The 18899-nt window shown below is 51.2% G+C and overlaps 1 protein-coding gene across 1 annotated transcript; it reads left to right on the top strand.

Annotated features, from left to right (window-relative positions):
* Positions 1-729: 729 nt before the first annotated feature.
* GPR26 (G protein-coupled receptor 26) lies at positions 730-17087 on the top strand. Its single transcript, XM_006867426.1, has 3 exons — positions 730-1447; positions 6095-6208; positions 16856-17087. Exons 1-3 carry the CDS (start codon positions 780-782, stop codon positions 17085-17087), a joined length of 1014 nt encoding a protein of 337 aa, XP_006867488.1. The 5' UTR covers positions 730-779.
* The last annotated feature ends 1812 nt before the right edge of the window (positions 17088-18899 follow it).

Below are 18899 nucleotides of genomic sequence, written 5' to 3' on the forward strand. Positions count from 1 at the left end.
TCAAGGTCTGACCAGATGAGCACTTGGGCTGCCTCAAGTAGCACCAGGGTTGAAGGTGTCCAGGTATCTCCCCAATCCCTTTTCCTGGGAAACTACTGTGACTCAGCCTGTCTTTGACACATGGAGAGACCGGGGTGGTGGTGGTGGTGGTGATGATAATCACCCTACACCAAAGTCTTCAGGGCTGGTCCCCTTCGAGTGTGTCAGTGTGTCTGTCTGTGTATCTGTCTGTCTGTGCGCACCTTTCGGTGGGGATTTCTGTGATAAAAGCAGACAGATTATTGAGCGAGAGAAAAGAGGAGGAGAAGAACAAGAGAGGGGAGGAGAAAATTGGGGGTGGGAGAGACAGACGGAGAGCGCAGCAGTGGGAGAGAGAAGAGAAGGAAGCAGAGAGGAGCCTGAGTGTAGGAGAGAGAGAGAGAGAGGTGGCGGGCCAGAGGGCGAAGGAGCTTGAGAGCAGGGAGAGGGAGGAAAAGCGCAGGAAGGTGCAGACAGACTGACAGCTCCGAGGGATGGGGTGAGGACAAGGAAGATCACCGGCGGCTGCACGGAGGATCAGAGGGCGCTCAAGGTGCACAGTGTAGCGACTCGACCCGGTGCCTTCCCGGGAGGTTGGCGCGTTCCGGGGTGGCCGCCCGCTGTCCCCGGGAACCATGGCTGCAGGGACCGGGGGCTCGGGGCAACGGCGCCCCGAGCCTGAGCCGGCGGCGGGCCGCGCCCTGGTGGCGCTGGGTGGCGGGCCCTAAACGCCCGCGGGGGCGCGACGGAGGGCGCGCACCATGAACTCGTGGGACGCGGGCCTGGCGGGGCTGCTGGTGGGCACGATGGCCGTGTCGCTGCTGTCCAACGCGCTGGTGCTGATCTGCCTGCTGCACAGCGCCGATATCCGCCGCCAAGCGCCGGCGCTCTTCACCCTCAACCTCACGTGTGGCAACCTGCTGTGCACTGTGGTCAACATGCCGCTCACGCTGGCCGGCGTGGTGGCGCAGCGACAGCCAGCAGGCGATCGCCTGTGCCTCTTGGCCGCCTTCCTGGACACCTTCCTGGCTGCCAACTCCATGCTTAGCATGGCCGCGCTCAGCATCGACCGCTGGGTGGCCGTGGTCTTCCCTCTGAGCTACCGCGCCAAGATGCGCCTCCGCGACGCCGCGCTCATGGTGGCCTACATGTGGTTGCACGCCCTGGCCTTCCCGGCAGCCGCGCTGGCCCTGTCCTGGCTCGGCTTCCACCAGCTCTATGCGTCCTGCACGCTCTGCAGCCGGCGGCCAGATGAGCGCCTGCGCTTCGCGGTCTTCACTGGCGCCTTCCACTCGCTCAGCTTCTTGCTCTCGTTCATCGTGCTCTGCTGCACTTACCTCAAGGTGCTCAAGGTGGCCCGCTTCCACTGCAAGCGCATCGACGTGATCACCATGCAAACGCTGGTGCTGCTCGTGGACATCCATCCCAGGTGAGGGGGCTGGGGAGCTGCAGAGCTGTGAGGTAGGTGGGCACCCCGGCTCTGCCTTGACCCATTGTGAGGTCTTGGGAAAGCTCTTAACCCCACCAAGCCTCCAAGTTGCCCAGAAATAGCCCAAGGGGTCAGTCAGTGTTGCTGGACTTAAGCTGGGTGCTCAGAGCATCAGCAAAGCAGAGGCCCAAGATGTGATGTGGGATTTTCAAAGGTTGAAATCAGATTCAGAACTTGGTTGGAGTTCCTTCTGTGTGTTTTATGTTTTGCATTTTTGACGGCCTGTGCAGACTGGGGATCTTTCTCTTCTGTTCAAGGCTTTGAGAAGGTTTTGTTGTGTCCTGAGAGGATGGACCAGAGACTGAGGATGCTCGGCACAAACTCCACATACCATTCTGCTCCTGTGTATCTGTTGCTGCCTGTCTTCCTGTTGTCTGCCTCTCACTCCCTCCCTTATTTCCCCTCTCCCTTGCTCTTTCTCTCTCTGTGCATCTGTAAGTTCCCCCTTAGATGGGGTCTCCAGCTGCACCTCCCCCTGGGATCTACTGAACTCTGGAGAGGGGTCTCCTGCTGGCCTTAGGGACCACTGTCCAGTGTCTCCCCAACTGGTAGCAGAGAGCTCCCTGATGCTCCTGGAACTTCCCCTACCTATCTTCTGCCTGCACACTGGCCTGTCTCCCAGGAAGGCAGTCAAAGCAGGCAGCCCCCAGGCAAGCACCCCCTGAAATGCTGTCACCCCCAAGGCACTCTTAGGGACGGAGACCAGATCTCAGTTGCATGTCCTGAACTCACCTCTGTTTCCTGGTGAGAACAGTAATATGAATAGAAAAGTGGCTAACAGTCTTCCAGTGGACCCTGCACTGTGTCTTATCCCATGGTACCCTCACATGCCTGGGACCCCAGATCAGGGCTTCGGCTTCTGGAAGGAATGGAAGATCAGGCAGGTCGGTAGCACTGAGGGAGATGAGGTGAGGACCTTCACTGTTAGCAGAACCCAGGAAACTGGGTGAGGGAAGAAGAGTTGCACCCAGAGAGTGTGTCCCCAGCAGGGAGGAACAGGCTCATGGTGGAGGGGACAATTCAGATGTGTGAATGGAGGTCTTTTGGGTCTGAGGTCTCCTGCCTGGCAAAAGAAATGCCGTTGCATCTCCCTGTGCTGTGCATGTTGAGGCATGTGTGTGCTTGTACTCATTCTTCTCAGGATCCTGCACTGAAAAGCTGCTGGACATGAATTCTTCTCCACAGAATCCTGTGCAGAACTTAACGTGGGAGGGAGAGAACTTCACATGGGCCAAGCACCAGGGCCATGGGCTCAACACACCAGGCATGTGAGCCTCACACACAGCCCGTATGCTCCCATGCATAGTAACCATGTGACAGACACAGCAGGGCACAATGATGCCAGACCTGGTTAACTGCCATCGTGCATGACTCTGCTGGTCAACATCATTTAAAGAAACTGTCTCAGCCCTGTCTGCAGAGCTACCCTCTCTGCCATTGCTTCAGCAGCTGCATCCTGGGACTTGGACCAGAATTGCACGTGGAGGATGGAGGGCGGGTCATTCCCATCCTGGGATGTGGGTATTCTCCCTGGGGTCTAGCCATGGAGGAGGGCCTGGGCTGAGAGAGGAGTCAGTTCTTACTCAGTACACACCTCACTCCTACCCTGTTTCCTACTCTAGGAATGGGAGGTGTAGGGGGGCACGGGCTGCTTCCCGCTTTCTGCTAATCTCCCTTGGAAGGAAGCCCTAACTTGTTTTCTGCCTGAGATGCTTTGAGGAGACTCCAACATCCGAGGATTCTCTAGGGACCAAGTAGCTTCTGTCTGCCTGGGAGATGGGTAGGGCTTAGGGACCAGGAGCCTCCCCCAGCTCAGACAAGCCCCACTTACCAGGGCTCCCTGCAGCTAGTGGGGGCTGGCTAGACTTGCCTTTCCTGGGGTGAGTCCTCACAGAGTGAGAGGTTGAGAGGTGGGTGGTGGGCACACAGGAGGGACCAGCTCTCTGGCAGCCAGTCGGTCCATAAGCTTCTATCTGGTGACTCCAAGTACTTCCTCCTCAGAGATCAGCAGCATTCGAGTTAGTTCTGGGAACGTCCCCAGTAGCCCCGGACTTAGACATCAGGAGTCCGGGCCACAGAGCCCCAGGATGCTTTGAACCTGAGGGCTCCTTTCTCTGCACAGACAGGGCAGTGCGGTGGAATCTGTTCCTTGTAGCCTTACTTACTAGTGACCTACTAAAACATCCCACTGCCATCTGAGTCTATTCTGACTCATAGAAACCTTATAGGACCAAGGAGATGTGTCCCATGAAGTTTCCTAGGATGTAAATCATTGCAGAAGCAGACTGTCCCATCTTTGTCCTGCGGAGCAGCCAATGAGTTCAAGCTGCTTAACCCACCACAGCCCTAGAGCTCCTGAGATGGTCCTGATGTTGTTAAGTACTATCATGTCAGTTCCAACTCACAGTGATCCTGTATCAAGTTTCTGAGGCTGCACATTTTCAGGAGCAGAAAGCCTCATCTTTCTCCTGAGAAGTGGCTTGAACTTCTGGCCTTTGATGCTCAGTCCAGTGCTTATCATTAGAGCCCAGCTCCCTACCTCTCTGCCTCCCCACCTCCGGCAGCCCAGAGAAAGGCCTGGATTGCTTGGGTCTGAACTGTGGTCTGGAATCACCAAGCACAGAAAATGGAGTCACAGCGGAAGGACTGGTGGGGAAGAAGTATGAGAATTCTAAACCGCTCCTTCACAATGTCATAGAAGGCACCACGGACAGGCAGGAGAGCAGAACATCTCTCAGGGTCCCCCACCCCCATCCCTGAATCCCAGATTAATTAGGAAATGAGTCCTTGTTATTCTGAGGTAGCTGAAGAGAAGGATTCTACCTGCTACTCACTCAGGTAGGGAGTCATTGGGACCCACGGAACTTCCTAGGCTCCAAAGAATTCAAGACGGCTCAAGTTAAGGCTCACACCCAGATCTGCAACCCAAAATGTACAGATGGTAACAGCAAGGCCAGTAGAGGCCCACAAACACATACATAAGTATTCCAAAGTTCTAACTTAGGCTTACAAAGTGCTAAGTTAAAGAAGTTCTCTCCTCCCTCTGCACTGAGTCCTGGGGTGGTGCTGTGGGGTAATGCTCTGGACTGTAAGGTGGGTTTGAACTGCAAGGTTGGTGGTTCACGCTCACCAGCTGCTCCTCGGAAACCCTGTTCAGGATCGCTATGAGTTAGAACCAACTCGATGGCATTTAACAGCAACAACAACAACAACAACAACACTCGGCATGGAGATCATCATAACAATCCATGCAGTTGAGATCAGGTTCACATTCCCCAGCTTCCTGGAGTTCAACCTCCTCTAGGAGGGCCTGGGGAGAGCACAACAAACTCCTGCTCCCAGCCCACCTGCCTAACTCGCCCACCTTGGCTTTATCTGACACCTGGAAACCAGGTGAGCCCAAGAGTTCAGGACAGGAGGATTTGACTCCCAAGTAGGAGACTGGGTCGTAGCCCTGCCTATACCCCACTCCCTGGATGGGAAGCTTTGAACCTTGGTTTCCCCATTGTGAGCTGGAGTGCGTGGATGAGGGGAGCTGTTGTCTTATGAGTGACATGTGTCTAGCAACCTGTTCTAGACCACATACATGACCTTAGGCATAGCAGCCCCTCCATCCCATCACCCTCCGTATTCTGTCATGCCAGATACTGTCACAGACAGGCTCCATCCAAAGAGGCCATGGAGCCAAACAGGACCCAGGTCCCTTGGCAGAGGTCCCAGGCTACAATGGTCTCTTGCTCATAAAATCACAAGCAGGAAAAGGATGTCAGAGGGGAGGGGGAAGCCTGTGGTCTTGGGGCATCAAGATGGTGGAGGGACATAGTCATTGTCCAATGAGTTAATGTTGAACAGACAGTGATAATGACTGTCTATGTTGAAAGCTTGCTCAGAATCAGACCCCGCCTTAGGTACTTTGTTCTTTTCAAAACAATCCCACCAGGTAGGAACCAACCCTTCTTATGCCCATTTCTGAGCTAAGGAAGCTGATGCACAGAGTGGCTGTGTAACTTGTCAAAGGCTACACAGCCAGGAAATGATGCAACCTGGGGTTCACCCCAGCTGTGTGGCTCTGGCTCTTGGTGCTTAGTATTGATGCAGACAGGGGCCAGCCCAGTGGAAGCTTGGCACAGCCTGTGTGATCGGCAATCCTTGCTCTCCGATAGGCTTGAGGATCTTAACGCTCACTTTGAACATTTGAAACCACCCATCTGGCCGGGCTGGGGTAAAGCTAAGATAATATGTACAGAGCATGGCATTTTGGGGTTGGCATACGTCAGTAGATCAGTAAGTGGGACAAGTAATAATAAAAGGTGAGTATTTATTTGCACTGGATTTATTTGCTTGGGTACTGGCTGTGCCTTATGTATTCAAAGCATTGTACACATCCACGCACTTACTGTGTTGAATTAATTCTCCAAACGGCTTTGGATAGCATATTATTACTATTATTACCCACGTGCCATAGATGGTGACTTAGGAAGGACTTGCCCCTGAGTCTCAACTTGGTGGCCACATTCTGTACTAGCAGCCGCTGCCTGGGTTGTGACTCAGACGAGACAGAGTCAGGGTCTTCTTCTCTCCACACAGTGTTCGGGAGCGTTGTCTGCAGGAACAGAAGCAGCGGCGGCAGCGGGCCACTAGGAAGATCAGCACCTTCATCGGGACGTTCCTCGTGTGCTTCGCACCCTATGTGATCACCAGGTGAGCCTGCTGCCGGGGTGAGAGCACCACAGAGCCCCAGGGTGGCCCCCAATCCTCCTGAAGGCATTTGGGCTGGGGCGAGATGCATCCTTCCCCTCTTCAGACCTAAATTCTCTTGGATTTGATGCAGAACTGAGATGGTAGTGTGAGTAAGACTCTTTCATGCTCAGCTTCCAAATCACACGACTCTGGCCCTCTACCTCCAAGTCCCCGTCAAGGCCCTAAAGGACTGGGAGAGGGGAGAAAGACAAAAGACACCCTGGTACTGTGATCCTCATCAGTTGGGGCATGAGCCATCTGCAGCAGCCAACCCTAGTCCCCCAGGTCCCAGGTGATTAGGTCAGCCTAGGAGATAATTCTCAGCCAAGGGGCTTGCATTTTCAACACAAGCCATGCTCTGGCTGTAAAATTTCCCCCAAAAGTTTTAGCTAAAAAGAAGCAAATCTTACTTTATCAGATTTGAGGACTAAAGGGGAAAAGCAAACCCCACAACTTTGTGTCCACAGTGGCTTAGCTATTTTGGAAGTTGGAATGTTCGTATTCTTGTAGGAGGGGGATGTGGGAGGTTTTGTTGAGCCTGGGAGCTGGGACATGGGTAGATCTTTCTTGTCTGTTTGTGGGGTCCGGGTAAGACAGACAGAAAGAGGTTGAGAGAAGGAAGGAGACAGAGGAAAAGAGAGAGAAAACAGAAGTAAGAGAGGGACACCTACCAGCTCGTCACCCGAGTATTCCCCAGCATCTTCCCCTGGAAGGACCCAGAAAGATGCTCCTGCCTTATCATCTTGTCTGCTCACACTGTGCATGGGTCTCACCACTGCCCTTAGACCAAGTTGAAGCCTGACTTTCTGTAGCTTCTAATTCTGCTTATCAGGGTACAGGAAAACATTTGTACTCTGGTCCCAACATCCCCTGTGAATTGTCAAATGGAGCATCTGGCTCCACATGGTCAACTCTCTTCTCCTCTCCAGACAGCACAGCTCCTTGTGACACACCAGCCCCTCCCCACCTCTGCCCAGCCCCTTAAACGGCCTTCAGATCTGAGTAGGTCTGACCAAGACAGAGCAAAGCCAAGTGCTCTTCCTTCTAGAAGTGTCCACAGGACATCTTGTGGATGACATTTGGGGCTGAGACTGTTCTCTGCAGTGTAGGATGCTTAGCAGTATCTCTGATCTTCATCCTCTAGCTGCCAGGAACAATCCCCTTTCCAATTGTGACAACCAAAGATGTCTCAGATAGTACCAAGCATTCCCTGGGGGTCAGAGGCACCTCTAATTGAGGACCAATGGTAAAGAGCACTCACAGAAACCAGTGTTGCCTTGAGACACCAAGCCCATGCCAGGTAAGGATGAGGAGGAACAGCGTGGGCTTGGGGGCACCTGTTGTCACTGTTGCTGTGAGCAGATGTCGAGTCTGCCACCTACTCATGGCAACCCATGCACAATTGAAGGGGAGGATGCCCATCCTATGCCACCCCCTTGAATGGTTTTGGATTGAACCATTGCAATCCATGGGTTTTGTTGACTGATTTTCAGCTGTAGCTTGCCAGGCTTTTCTTCCTTGCCCATCTTCACCGGGAAGTGCCACTGAAACCTGCTTAGTATCTCTTGTAGCACCACATAAGCCTCCACTGACAGATGGGTGCATGGCTGTGCAGGAGATGCGTCTCCCTCACGGGAGGCGGGAGACAAGCAGTCTTCCCCAGAAACACCCATGACCTCCCTTGGTCCAGCTCCTCCCCTCCTGTGACTTGGGCTGGTGAGTCCACTACTCTCAGGTGTCTGGAATGTGAAACAAAAGGATGTGGTGAGGGTAGGAGACGTGGGGATGGTTAGCACAGACTTAACTCCAGGTCGTTGGGGGGATGCAGTCTTCAACCAGCACCCACACTCTCTCAGATGCTCTCAGCTTCCATCTGTCTGGTGCACTAGCAGAGAGAAGTAAACACCGAGGGGACAATGCACCAGACAGGGGTGGAGGGCCAGTGGGGATGTTTGGGCTACGGTGCATGGAGGAAGTCAGAGGCCCCTCTAAGCAACCATAGCGTAGGGAGCTTTGAGCTAGTGAGGTGAATTTGACCCTACGGAGACTAGGTAACATGACTCCAGCTTCAGATGATTTGATTTTTCTCTAGCTTAATCTCATTTCCCAACAAAATTTCTTCTTTTTTTTTTTGGTCTGAATATAGCTTGGTTCCTTTTACTAGTGCCCAGGAAATAATGGCTCAGTAAAATGGGTGGTAGACTCATAACTCAATGTGTTCCCTTCAAGTAGACTGGCTGCATTTCGAGTTTTGAAAAACATTTCACAACACTGTTCATTTTTTTAGAGGTATGAGCAGCCCCTTGCTAGGGAGAGACAGCTTGACCTGGAAAATGGCCCTGGTAAAGTTTCTCACCCACATTCCACCCCTCATCATACACTGTCACCCCCACCCAGTCTCAGCCAAAGCTTTCTTGTAAGGGCTTGGAAACTGTGTGCCATTCCATAGACTCACGGTGACACAAAGATGTTTGCTTGACTACTAATATAAAGGTAGGAGTCCTGGAGTGGCGCTGTGGGTTAATGAGCTAGACTGCAAAGCTGTCTGAACTGCAAGGTCAGCAGTTCAAGCTCACCAGCGGCTCCTCGGAAACCCTATACAGGGTCGCTATGGGTCGGAACCGACTCGACGGCACTTAACAACAACAACAACTATCTAAAGGTTGGTGATTCAAACCCACCTGCAGTATCATGGAAGAAAGTCCTGGCTATCTGTTTCTGTAATAGTGACAGCCAAGAAAACCCTATGGGACAGTTCTACTCTGTAACACGTGGGGTTGACATGAGTTGGGATTGACTTGATGGTTGATCATCAACACCAACAACCCATTGGGGCTGCAAGAGGCTGTGCCTGTGGGTTCAGAACAGTCCCATCTCTTACACAAACTGAGGAGTCTATATTTCTAATAAGGCCTTGCTCTATGCCTGAAGCCGTATCTGCCTCATCTCTGCTCCTTAACTTTTCTAAGACTATGTTGTTGTTTTTGTTAAGTGCCATCGAGTCGGTTCCGACCTATAGCGACCCTGTACAGGGTTTCCGAGGGTGTAAATCTTTACGGGAATAGAAAGCCTCATCTTTCTCCTGCGGAGCAGCTGGTAGTTTAGAAATGCTGACCTTAAGGTTCGCAGCCCGATTTGTAACCACTACGCTATAGATCTTTACAAAAGCAGACAGCCTCATCTTTCTCCCGAAGAGCGGCTTGTGAGTTTGAACTGCTGATCTTGCGATTAGCAGACCAACACTTAACCCACCACGCTACCAGTGCTTCTTAATCTCCTATTTTACAGATAAGGAAATTGAGGCTTAGGTTCCAACTTTGCCTAGTAGCTCAAAGCCCAGTAATGGCTCAGTCAGGATTCAAACCCTGGTGCAGCCTGGAGGTAAACTCCCTTCCCACTGCACAAGCAGCCTCTCACATGCTCCCTACTCAGCTGCTCCTGCCCTCTGAGAGAATAAAGATTCAAAGTTTCCCACCAGAGTGATGGAGAGAGGCATTTTGTACCACAGCCCACTCAGAAGCAAAAAGGTGCCGTTTCCAGAATGATTGACGCCCAGCTGTTCGCAAGTCACTGAAACCTCTCATTCAGTTGTCAGTACAGAAACTGATATTCCTGCATTTCTGCAGCGAAGGCATCTGGATGCAGACAGCCTGTCTTCTCCTTGCCCCCGCTCCGTGCCTCGGAGATGGAGCAGGAGTAAAGGTGAGGGCTGGGAGTGCGATGCTGGGAGCTGGCAGAATTGCAATGTTGAGGATAGCACATCCGTGCAACATCTGCGGGCTTGAAGGTCTGGCCAGCTTGGGGACTGTCCCTTCTCTTTGTTCCCACTCTGTCTACATCTGCTGATTACTTTCTCAGGGAAGATGTCATTCCTGATCACATGCTTATGATGAACCATGTAAGTCTTCAGATGGGTCCTCAAGCTTTTCCTGCTGAGGACCATAGTGCTTCTAACCACACCTGCCATTTACTGAACACCTGTCGTGTACCTAAACACGTGTCATTGAGTCAGCTCCAACCCATGGCAGCCCCACGTGGTCAGAGGAGAATTGTGCTCCACAGCATAGTTTGGGAAGTAAATCAACAGGCCTTTCTTCTGACGTACTTTTTGGGTAAACTCCAATCTTTTGGTTGGTTAGTAGCTGAGAACCACTTGGCCCTCTCATACCCTTTTGTTGTTGTTGTTGTTAAGTGCTGTCGAGTTGATTCCGACTCAGAGCTACTCTGTGTAGGGTTTTTGAGGAGCGACTGGTGAATTTGAACCACTGAACTTGCAGTTCAAATCAATCTTGTAGGTCAAATGCTTATCCTAGGGCACCACACAAGGGGCAGCAATACAGGACTTACTGCATCTAGTGCAGTAATCCTGCAAGGCTAGTACTGTGATCAGGTGCCAGCAAGTCAATTCCAACTCATATCAGCCCTGTGAACAACAGAATAAAACGCTGCCCGGTCCTACACCATCCTCACAATTGTTGTGATGTCTGAGCCCTTGGTTGCAGCCACTGTGTTAGTTCATCTTGTTGAGGGTCTTCTTTTTTGCTGACCCTCTAATTTGCCAAGCATGATGTCCTTCTCCAGGGACTGGTCCCTCCTGATAACATATCCAAAGGACATTAAACAAAATCCAGCTATCCTGGATTTTAAGGCACAATCTGGCTATACTTCTAAGAAGTCCATGGCATATTCAATATTCTTCACCAACATGATAATTTAAATGCATTGATTCTTCTCTGATTTTCCTTATTCTGCATCCAACTTTCACATGTATATGAGGTGATTGAAAATACCATGACTTGGATCAAGTGCTCCTGGGTTCTCAAAGTAAGTGACATCTTTGCTTTTGAACATTTTAAAAGGATCTTCTGCAACAGATTTGCACAATGCAAGGCAAGCACTCGTATCCCAGTTTTATAGATGAGGAGGTGGAGGTTTGGAGAGCGGAAATGAGTTGCCCAAGGTCATATGGGCGTATGAGTCGTGAGTGACAAGCAGAAAATGGGGCATCCTACTGAGAATGAAAGCTAGGTTAGGGTCAATTCAATTGGCTCTCACTTCACCTCTGGGCCATATTTCACCTCCAAAGACTGGGCGCCAGGCCCTGGAAATCTAAAGATGTCCCGAGTGCAGGTTTTCAATCCAACTTCTGATGCCTGCACATCTTGTAAGCATCCTGATGTGAGCCCAGGCCCATTGTCAGCTCCTCCGGCTGAGGCATAATGTGCGCTGTCTCCAGCCTCGGTGATGGTTTGCAGGCAGTAGTATGAGTGGTCCGTTCTACTCAGCCAATGGCACCAACCAAAGATCCCCTGAGTATGGGCAGTGAGAGCTGGGGGGCATGTTTGGAGACCTCCACCTTCGCTGTCAGCTCTCGTGTGGTCTCTAGAATCCCAGACGCTCTCCAGGGTGATGTGGAGGACAGCAGAGCCTCAGACGATTCTCACTCCAAAGCACTAATGAAACCTTTCCTGAATTGAAATGCACATGGCTAAAAAGCGATTGTAAGGCTCTTCTCTCCGAAGTGAGATGTACAAGCAATGGTGGTTGCCCCGTACCATCGGAGCCAATCTGACCACATTGTGATTGTGACTGTTTGGAGGAATGACATTATGTGGATGGGAGAGGAACTGCACAGGCAGATGGCTTCCGAATGTGACTCTTCCACAAAATAAGCCGTCCTTGCCCTTCCTGTGTCTCATGAACATTCAAAGCGTTCACTTATTACTAACTGCGTATGGAAGTCTTGGCAAGGCATGAGATTGGCTCCCTAAGGTCTGTGCATTTGATACTTAGTGTGTGCTTGTGAGAGACAGAGACAGAGGGAGGGAGAGGCAGAAAGGGACCCTGGTGACACCATGGTTAAGCACTTAGATGTTAACCACAAGGTTGGTAGTTCAAACCTAGCAGCTCTGTGGGAAAGAAAACCTTGCGATTTGCTTCCCTAAAGACAACAAACTAGGAAACCCTGTGGGGCAGTTCTAGTCTGCTCTATGAGGTCTCTAAGTAGCAATTGGCTCGACAACACATACAGTAACAACTTACTGACTTAAATGAAGAATTCAGAGACAGGTCCTAGGCTCTTCCCTGGAGAATCCTAGTCAGAGGCCGGAGGGGCAGCCCGGCTCTGTGGAGACACATGATCATCCTCTGTAAATAAGACAGCAGTGTTGGGGTTTAGAGGATGTTGGTTCTTTCCCTGTCACCCTCTCAGACCCCCACCCCATTCCATTGGCAAATGGCTGCTCTCATTTCTGGGTCTTCTCTTACCCTGGGCTTAGCTACCTGGGCATACTAACTGAGCAGGGTCTCAGGTTGATGTCCAGACATAATCTCAGAGTTCTGGCGAGAGTTCCCCATCCTCTCCCAGGATGGGATTTCCCGGGCTGTGCTGTGGGGAAGTCCCCTAGCTGTGGACCCCAGTTTGAAGAGGCTGTCGGTGACCCCAATCAGAGGGGCTGATTCCATGGCCACATCTTCTGCTCTAAAGCAAACGGAAGCAGAGGTTGGGGGGCAGGCCCCCAGGAATAACAAACTGACTATCGTCCAGCCAAACTCATGTTGACTTCATGTTTGTCACTATAGAACTGTGATCCACAAGGTTTGTTTTCAGTGGCTGTAACCAAAAGTAAACCACTAAGCCTTTCTTTCAAAGTGCCTTTGGGTGGACTCGAACCTCCAATCTTAGCAGCCGAGCACATGAACCATTAACATTGCCTAAGGACTCTAGGAAGTGTCTCAGCAGAGTCAGAAAAATGCACGCCAGCTCACTCAGATCTGATTCCTGATCAGGCTGCCCACTTCCAAGCATGTTAGACACCCCCACCTCATCCTGAGATCTGCCCAGACTCCGGCAGGGACTCAGAGTGCATCTCTAAAAGCCTGCTTTAGAATAGCTGAAACCGCTAGAAATGCAACCTGCTGCCCACCCGAGCTGGGGCAGAGGCCAGGAGCAGAGGGAACTCTCGCCTGTGCTGCTTCCTGGTGTGTATGTGCGGAAGGAACCACGTCCCTCGGAAAGGAGCCTGAAGTCACCTGAGCTGAATGGAAGGGCAGAAGAGGGCTGGTGGGAAGCAGCTTTACTTCCTGGAGGGGAAGGGAACAGTGCCCTGGTCTCCAACTGCTTGTTGTTGTTGTTGTTAAGTGCAGTGGAGTCAGTTCCGACCCATAGCGACCCTGTACAGGGTTTCCGAGGGTGTAAATCTTTACGGGAGTAGAAAGCCTCATCTTTCTCCCGCGGAGCGGCTGGTAGTTTCGAACCGCTGACCTTAAGGTTCACAGCCCGATTCGTAACCACTACGCTACCAGAGCTCCAACTGCTACAGCTGTGCAAATTCACAGACCACTGTACACATGGGCCCCGAAGAACGGGGTGGACGCTTGATGCTATTCTGATGTCGTTCAGGTGGAGGACCCAAGGCCAATCCAATTCTACCTAGCCGTGATCACCTCTGTGGCCCCTGGTGTCCCCAAGAGGGAATAAACCCCACTGTATTCAAACCTCTGTTGGGTTAGCACTAGGTGGTTGGGGGCTTGTATCTACTTAACTATGAATGCTGTGGGGGGGGGGGGTAGGAGACAATAACCTCTCAAAAGCCCACCAATAAGGAGGCCAGCACCTTTCACACTCAGTGGTCCTGACTCTCTTGGGGGTGAGGTTGTGTTAGGATAAGTAGGATAGAGCTAGACCTAGTGAGAGAAACCAGGCTGAAAGGTCATGTGGAGGGGCCATCCGAACGCCCCCCGCCCCCGGAGTTGGAGTTAGGACGAGGCAGCTCTGGAATCCTTGTCCCTCTAGGACACTGTGAAGAGATGGGACTTGGGGGCTGTCAGAACTAGGTTGGAGCACAGCCTAGAGTTAGTAGAAGTGGGGTCTCATATACAGGGAAAGCAGAGACCAGAATGGCCAACCTTGTCAGAGCATGGACACAGGACCAGTGTCCAGATCTGGACCACCCAAAGCATCCCCTGGCTAGAGACTGGCTTTCAAAGCAGGCACGGGCAGGTGACAAGAGTTGAGAGTAGCACACAGTGACCTTGTAGGATGGATGTCCTCAGGTCTGGGAGGACTGGAGTCTCTGTCATCCAGCCCACCATGCTGAGTTGGATGGAGCTGGGGTTCCCAGGTGTGAGTGCCTGGCTTGTTGCTCAGCCTCTCTGAGTTGTGTTTTCCACATCTGTCTGACCCGGGTTCTAGTCCCACTCAAGGCACCTCCTGCATGGCCACCACCCACCTGTCAGTGGATGTTTGCATGTGGCTGTCATGCTGAACAGGCTTCAGTGGGGCTTCCAGACTAAGAGACTAGGAAGAAATGCCTGGCAATCTACTCCCCAAAAAATCCGCCACTGAACACCCTGTGGTCACAACAGTCCCATCCTGATGTGCATGGGGTCACTGAGGCAGAGCTGCTAGACAGCAGCAAAAACAACATAATAGGAATAATCATCATCAGACATGGGTTCAGTGCTCTGCTACTAACTGAAAAGTCGGCTGTTTGAACCCACCAGCAGCTCTGCAGGAGAAGGAGGAGGCAGTCTGTTTCTGTAAAGATTGACAGCTTCGGAACCCCGTGCTGTCGTCTACAGGGTCGCCGGTTTAGTGGGTGATTCAGGAGGACGGTTGTAAGGTGAGAGATTGCTCTTAGCCCAAAGGAGACACTCAACTGGCAGTTAGTGCCGAGCCAGGTGGAGAGTGCAGAATCCTTACAGAACATCTCTGAAAGACAAATGCAATCGAGTTTACCTCTTAATTCCTGCCAAGTGGGGAGTTTTTTAATTGTCCTGAATAATTTTTATTTGGTGAATTCTACAGAACTTGCACTTAATACTTAATGATTGTGCTGGATGGTTTGTTTGATATTTTGCTTTTAATAAACCCTCTTCGGAGAGCTAAACTGTTAGGAATGAATTTAGCCATATGCAGAAGACCATGTGACAGAGCATAGCAGTAAGGGGTCGCCATTCAGCTAGTTCACTGCATGGTTTGAGGTGTGAACTGCAAATTCAGGTTTTGTGTTTGTTTTCCTCTAAATTCATCATTTCCCAAAATAGAAATCTTATTGGCCAAATGTTAACAACGCAATTTTCCCTTGACCATTTTCCATTCCTCTGTGAGGGAAACGGTAGCCACACTTCCCTGTGGGTCCAGAGGGCAGGGCAGACAGTGGGGCTGTAATGGGAGGCACCAGAGTGAGCTCAGGACCTGCCCGAGAAAGGGACATTTCAGTGGAGAGTCTCAAGTCCCCTCTCTCACCACCGGCTTTCCCCTCTTCCCCTCTGTCTCTCTCTACAGCCCAGCTCCACAGCCTCAGCTCCAAGATAAGCCATTAAAGATGGTAGCACAGAGTCCAAGAAAGCTTAACTTAGTTCTTTCTGTACCTGTGTTCTCACCTGGGCAGCCTCCCATCCTGCAGACCCCCAAGCAGAGTGTAGGTGTCAAACACCCAGGTAGAGTGCAGGTGCTGGGCTCCCAAGGTAAAATCCAGGAACCAACTCCCAGGTAGAGTACGAATGCGGGTCCTCTCCCTTGAGTACAGGTGCTGGACCCCCAGGGAAAGTACAGGCACCTGACTATCTCGGCCACCAACTTGCTGGGAGATATTAGCCATTCCCTTCACATCTCTGAGCCTCAGTTTCCTCACTTAACAGTGGGCGGGAAGAAGGCGGTTTATGATGTCTAAGCCCATTTCTCAGAACAGCTTGGATTCTAGAGCCAGAGAGACTGGGGTTTAAATCATGCCTGTACAGTGTACTTGGTCAAATGATTGAACCTCCTTTAACATCTATTTCCTCCTGTGTCAAATGGGAAGAGGTTCCTGGGTGGAGCAGACGGTGTGTACTTGAGTATTAGACTGCAAACCGCAAGGTCATCAGTTCAAACCCATCACCTGCACCTCGGAAACCCTAATCAGGGTCTCTATGAGTAGGAACTGACTTGACGACCCTTAACAACAACAAATTCACTTAAATGTCGGTGGTTTGAAGCCATCCAGCAGCACTGCGTATGAAAGGCCTGGTGATCTGTTTCTGTAGAGATGACAGCCAAGAACACCCTCTGGAGCGGTGTTATTTGACACCACATGGGGCCACCACAAGTCTGGATTGGCTGGATGTCAACTTTTGCTTAGTTTTTCAAGGGAGATCATCAAGCACATCTTCCAGAGTTTAGTTAAAACTACACGTGTAACTCTCCTTAGCACAGTGCCTGAAACCAAACACTCGTGACTAAGGATTGCTCAGGAGCCCTGGTGGCACAGTGATCGAAGTGCTTGGCTGCTAACTGAAAGGTCTCTAGTTCAAACCCACCAGTAGTTTCCCGGAAGAAAGGTTGTGGCGGTCTGATTCCTTACGATGACAGCCTTGGGAACCCTATGCGGCAATTCTACTCTTGTCCTGTAGGTTTCTAGGAGATGGATGACGGCAACGGTCTTGGGATGAGTGTTCACCATCATTATTGTTATTGCTGTTGTCATTGTTTCTAGAGGAGGCAGTTCCAGGGGACTGAGACTTGGTCAGGTGGTTGGGGCTGGAGGTGAAGACTGGAGCCCTGGTCTGCTGCTGCCCAGTCAGCAGGCAGTTGGGCTCTTGGTCATGGCTCCTCTCTCTCTGCAGGCTGCTGGAACTCTCTTCAGCGGTGACCATCAGCTCCCACTGGGGAGTACTATCCAAGTGCTTAGCCTACAGCAAGGCTGCCTCCGATCCCTTTGTATACTCGCTGCTGCGTCACCAGTACCGCAAAAGCTGCAAGGAGATTCTAAACAGGATCCTCAACAGACGTGCCATCCGGTCATCGGGCCTCACAGGTGACTCCCACAGTCAGAACATCCTGCCCATCTCTGAGTGAAAGAGGACAGTCCTTCGGAGAGTTGAGAAAGTGATGGCCAGCTGGAAGAAGGGGGGACAGGCTGGGACTCCTGGGCAGACATCACCAACTGCCACCTACTGGCAGTTGAGTGACCCCAGCTCCCTGGCTTGGAGGGGCTCTGCAGCCAGCTCCCCAGTTCCTCATGGGCAGATGTTGGCCTGTCCCCGTGTATCACCAAAGGATGACCATGGGGTCTGCTCTGACCTTTCCTCCTGAGAAGCTCTTTTGAGCTTCCAGACTCTCAGAGCTTCCTAGGGGTGAACACTCAGCCTCGTCACTTTCAAAGACCTGCTGGTGGCAGGTGGGAAGCATGGCATCTACCTGCTTGCTCACTGCTTGATGTTGGGTTCCAGGCTGAAGAACAGTGGTGGTTGCCCTGCTGGCACTGAGGTTAGCAGCAACTGCTTGACCCCGGAGCTGCCATGGCTAGTATTCTTCAGCTCTTCCACGTGATCGTGGTGGCTGCTTTAACCCAAATATTATTCAGCTGATACTAACTACAGGGTATTCAGCTAGGACTCTTCGACTCTGCACCCACGGGAAAAAGGGTTGACAACTAGTGGTTTCCTTGTTGTTGCTAACCAGTTGTCTTAGAAATTGTTGAATTGGATTCAACTTTTGCCCCCCCCCCCCCCCCGCCACAAACACCCAAAAAGCTAACGTTTGTGTGTGTAGACAATCTTCGCATGAACATGGTTTACAAAGGCAGGCAATGCATTTATTAAGTTCTTTGAAATCTGAAGTCACCTTCTGATTTACTTGTCAGAACAGCTGGAGCCAAGGGAAGTCAGGGGAAAGGTGGCCAGCTGGTGTAGCCCCCAAATCCAGAGAAAGGTGGCCAGCTGGTGTAGCCCCCAAATCCAGAGAAAGGTGGCTACCTGGTGTTCCCCCAATTTGTGACCTGCATTTTCAGGAAACATTTCACATTGTCTTACGCATCTCGTCCAGCACGCCCTGTGAGATGAACGGACAGGAACTGACCTAAGCAGGCTGTTAGCCATACTTTTCAGGCTCTGGTTACCGTTAACCTGGTTTGATTGTTCAATAGCCTAGTTTCTGCTTTTCTTAACAGAAAGTTGAGGCTTCCCAAGGTTTTGTCAGGAAAGTTCTTTGTACTAATAATGAAAGAGTGACATTTTTATTGAAAACCGTAACTCTAGTCAACATTCCCACCCATTTACAGTCCCCATCTTAAATTAATAAAAACTAAGGTTAGTGGCCTACTTTCTGCTCACTTCATGTGTGTTTTCCGTTCCAAATTGACTTGTGAATGCTAAAATATGACATTTCCTAATCCTTCTAAGTGATTTCTTCATGGTGGAAAGACGGGGGCAATAGAGGCAGGTGGCTCATTCCCTCCTTCCAGCACTTCAGGAGAGGTAAGCATCCAACAGGGAACAATCTAGAAAAGCTGTTGGTTTTTATTGCCAGACAGCCCCAGTATTTAAAGATGGAGAGTTGATGTGCATGTCTATTTGAAAAATTCTTATTAACTCTTAGCCCTGGGACTGGACTCTGTTGTAGCTCCTCATTTAGCAAACTCATAACTCAGCCTGACCTAGTCCTGTCTGGTCTCAGGGTTTCCATGGAGACCGGGATGAAGACAGACAGAGCTTCAGAGACTTTGACACCTTCCAAACATGTTAGAGATGTGCTCATTCCTGCTTGAAGAGCCAGTGGGGACACCCTTCCCAACTCTGTGTTTAGTGAGGTTATGTTGATGTTGTTAAATGCCGTCGAGTCAATTCTGACTCATAGTGACCCTGTATAGGGTTTCCAAGGAATAGATGG

The sequence above is a fragment of the Chrysochloris asiatica genome, unplaced genomic scaffold, assembly GCF_000296735.1.
Source record: "Chrysochloris asiatica unplaced genomic scaffold, ChrAsi1.0 scaffold00105, whole genome shotgun sequence".
Classification (NCBI taxonomy): domain Eukaryota; kingdom Metazoa; phylum Chordata; class Mammalia; order Afrosoricida; family Chrysochloridae; genus Chrysochloris; species Chrysochloris asiatica.

Excerpts from the sequence above, each read along its gene's own strand:
- GPR26 (XM_006867426.1), top strand. The coding sequence starts at position 780 with ATGAACTCGTGGGACGCGGGCCTGGCGGGGCTGCTGGTGGGCACGATG. Across the intron at positions 1,448-6,094 it reads CTCGTGGACATCCATCCCAG|TGTTCGGGAGCGTTGTCTGC; the intron begins GTGAGGGGGCTG and ends CTCTCCACACAG. Across the intron at positions 6,209-16,855 it reads GCACCCTATGTGATCACCAG|GCTGCTGGAACTCTCTTCAG; the intron begins GTGAGCCTGCTG and ends CTCTCTCTGCAG.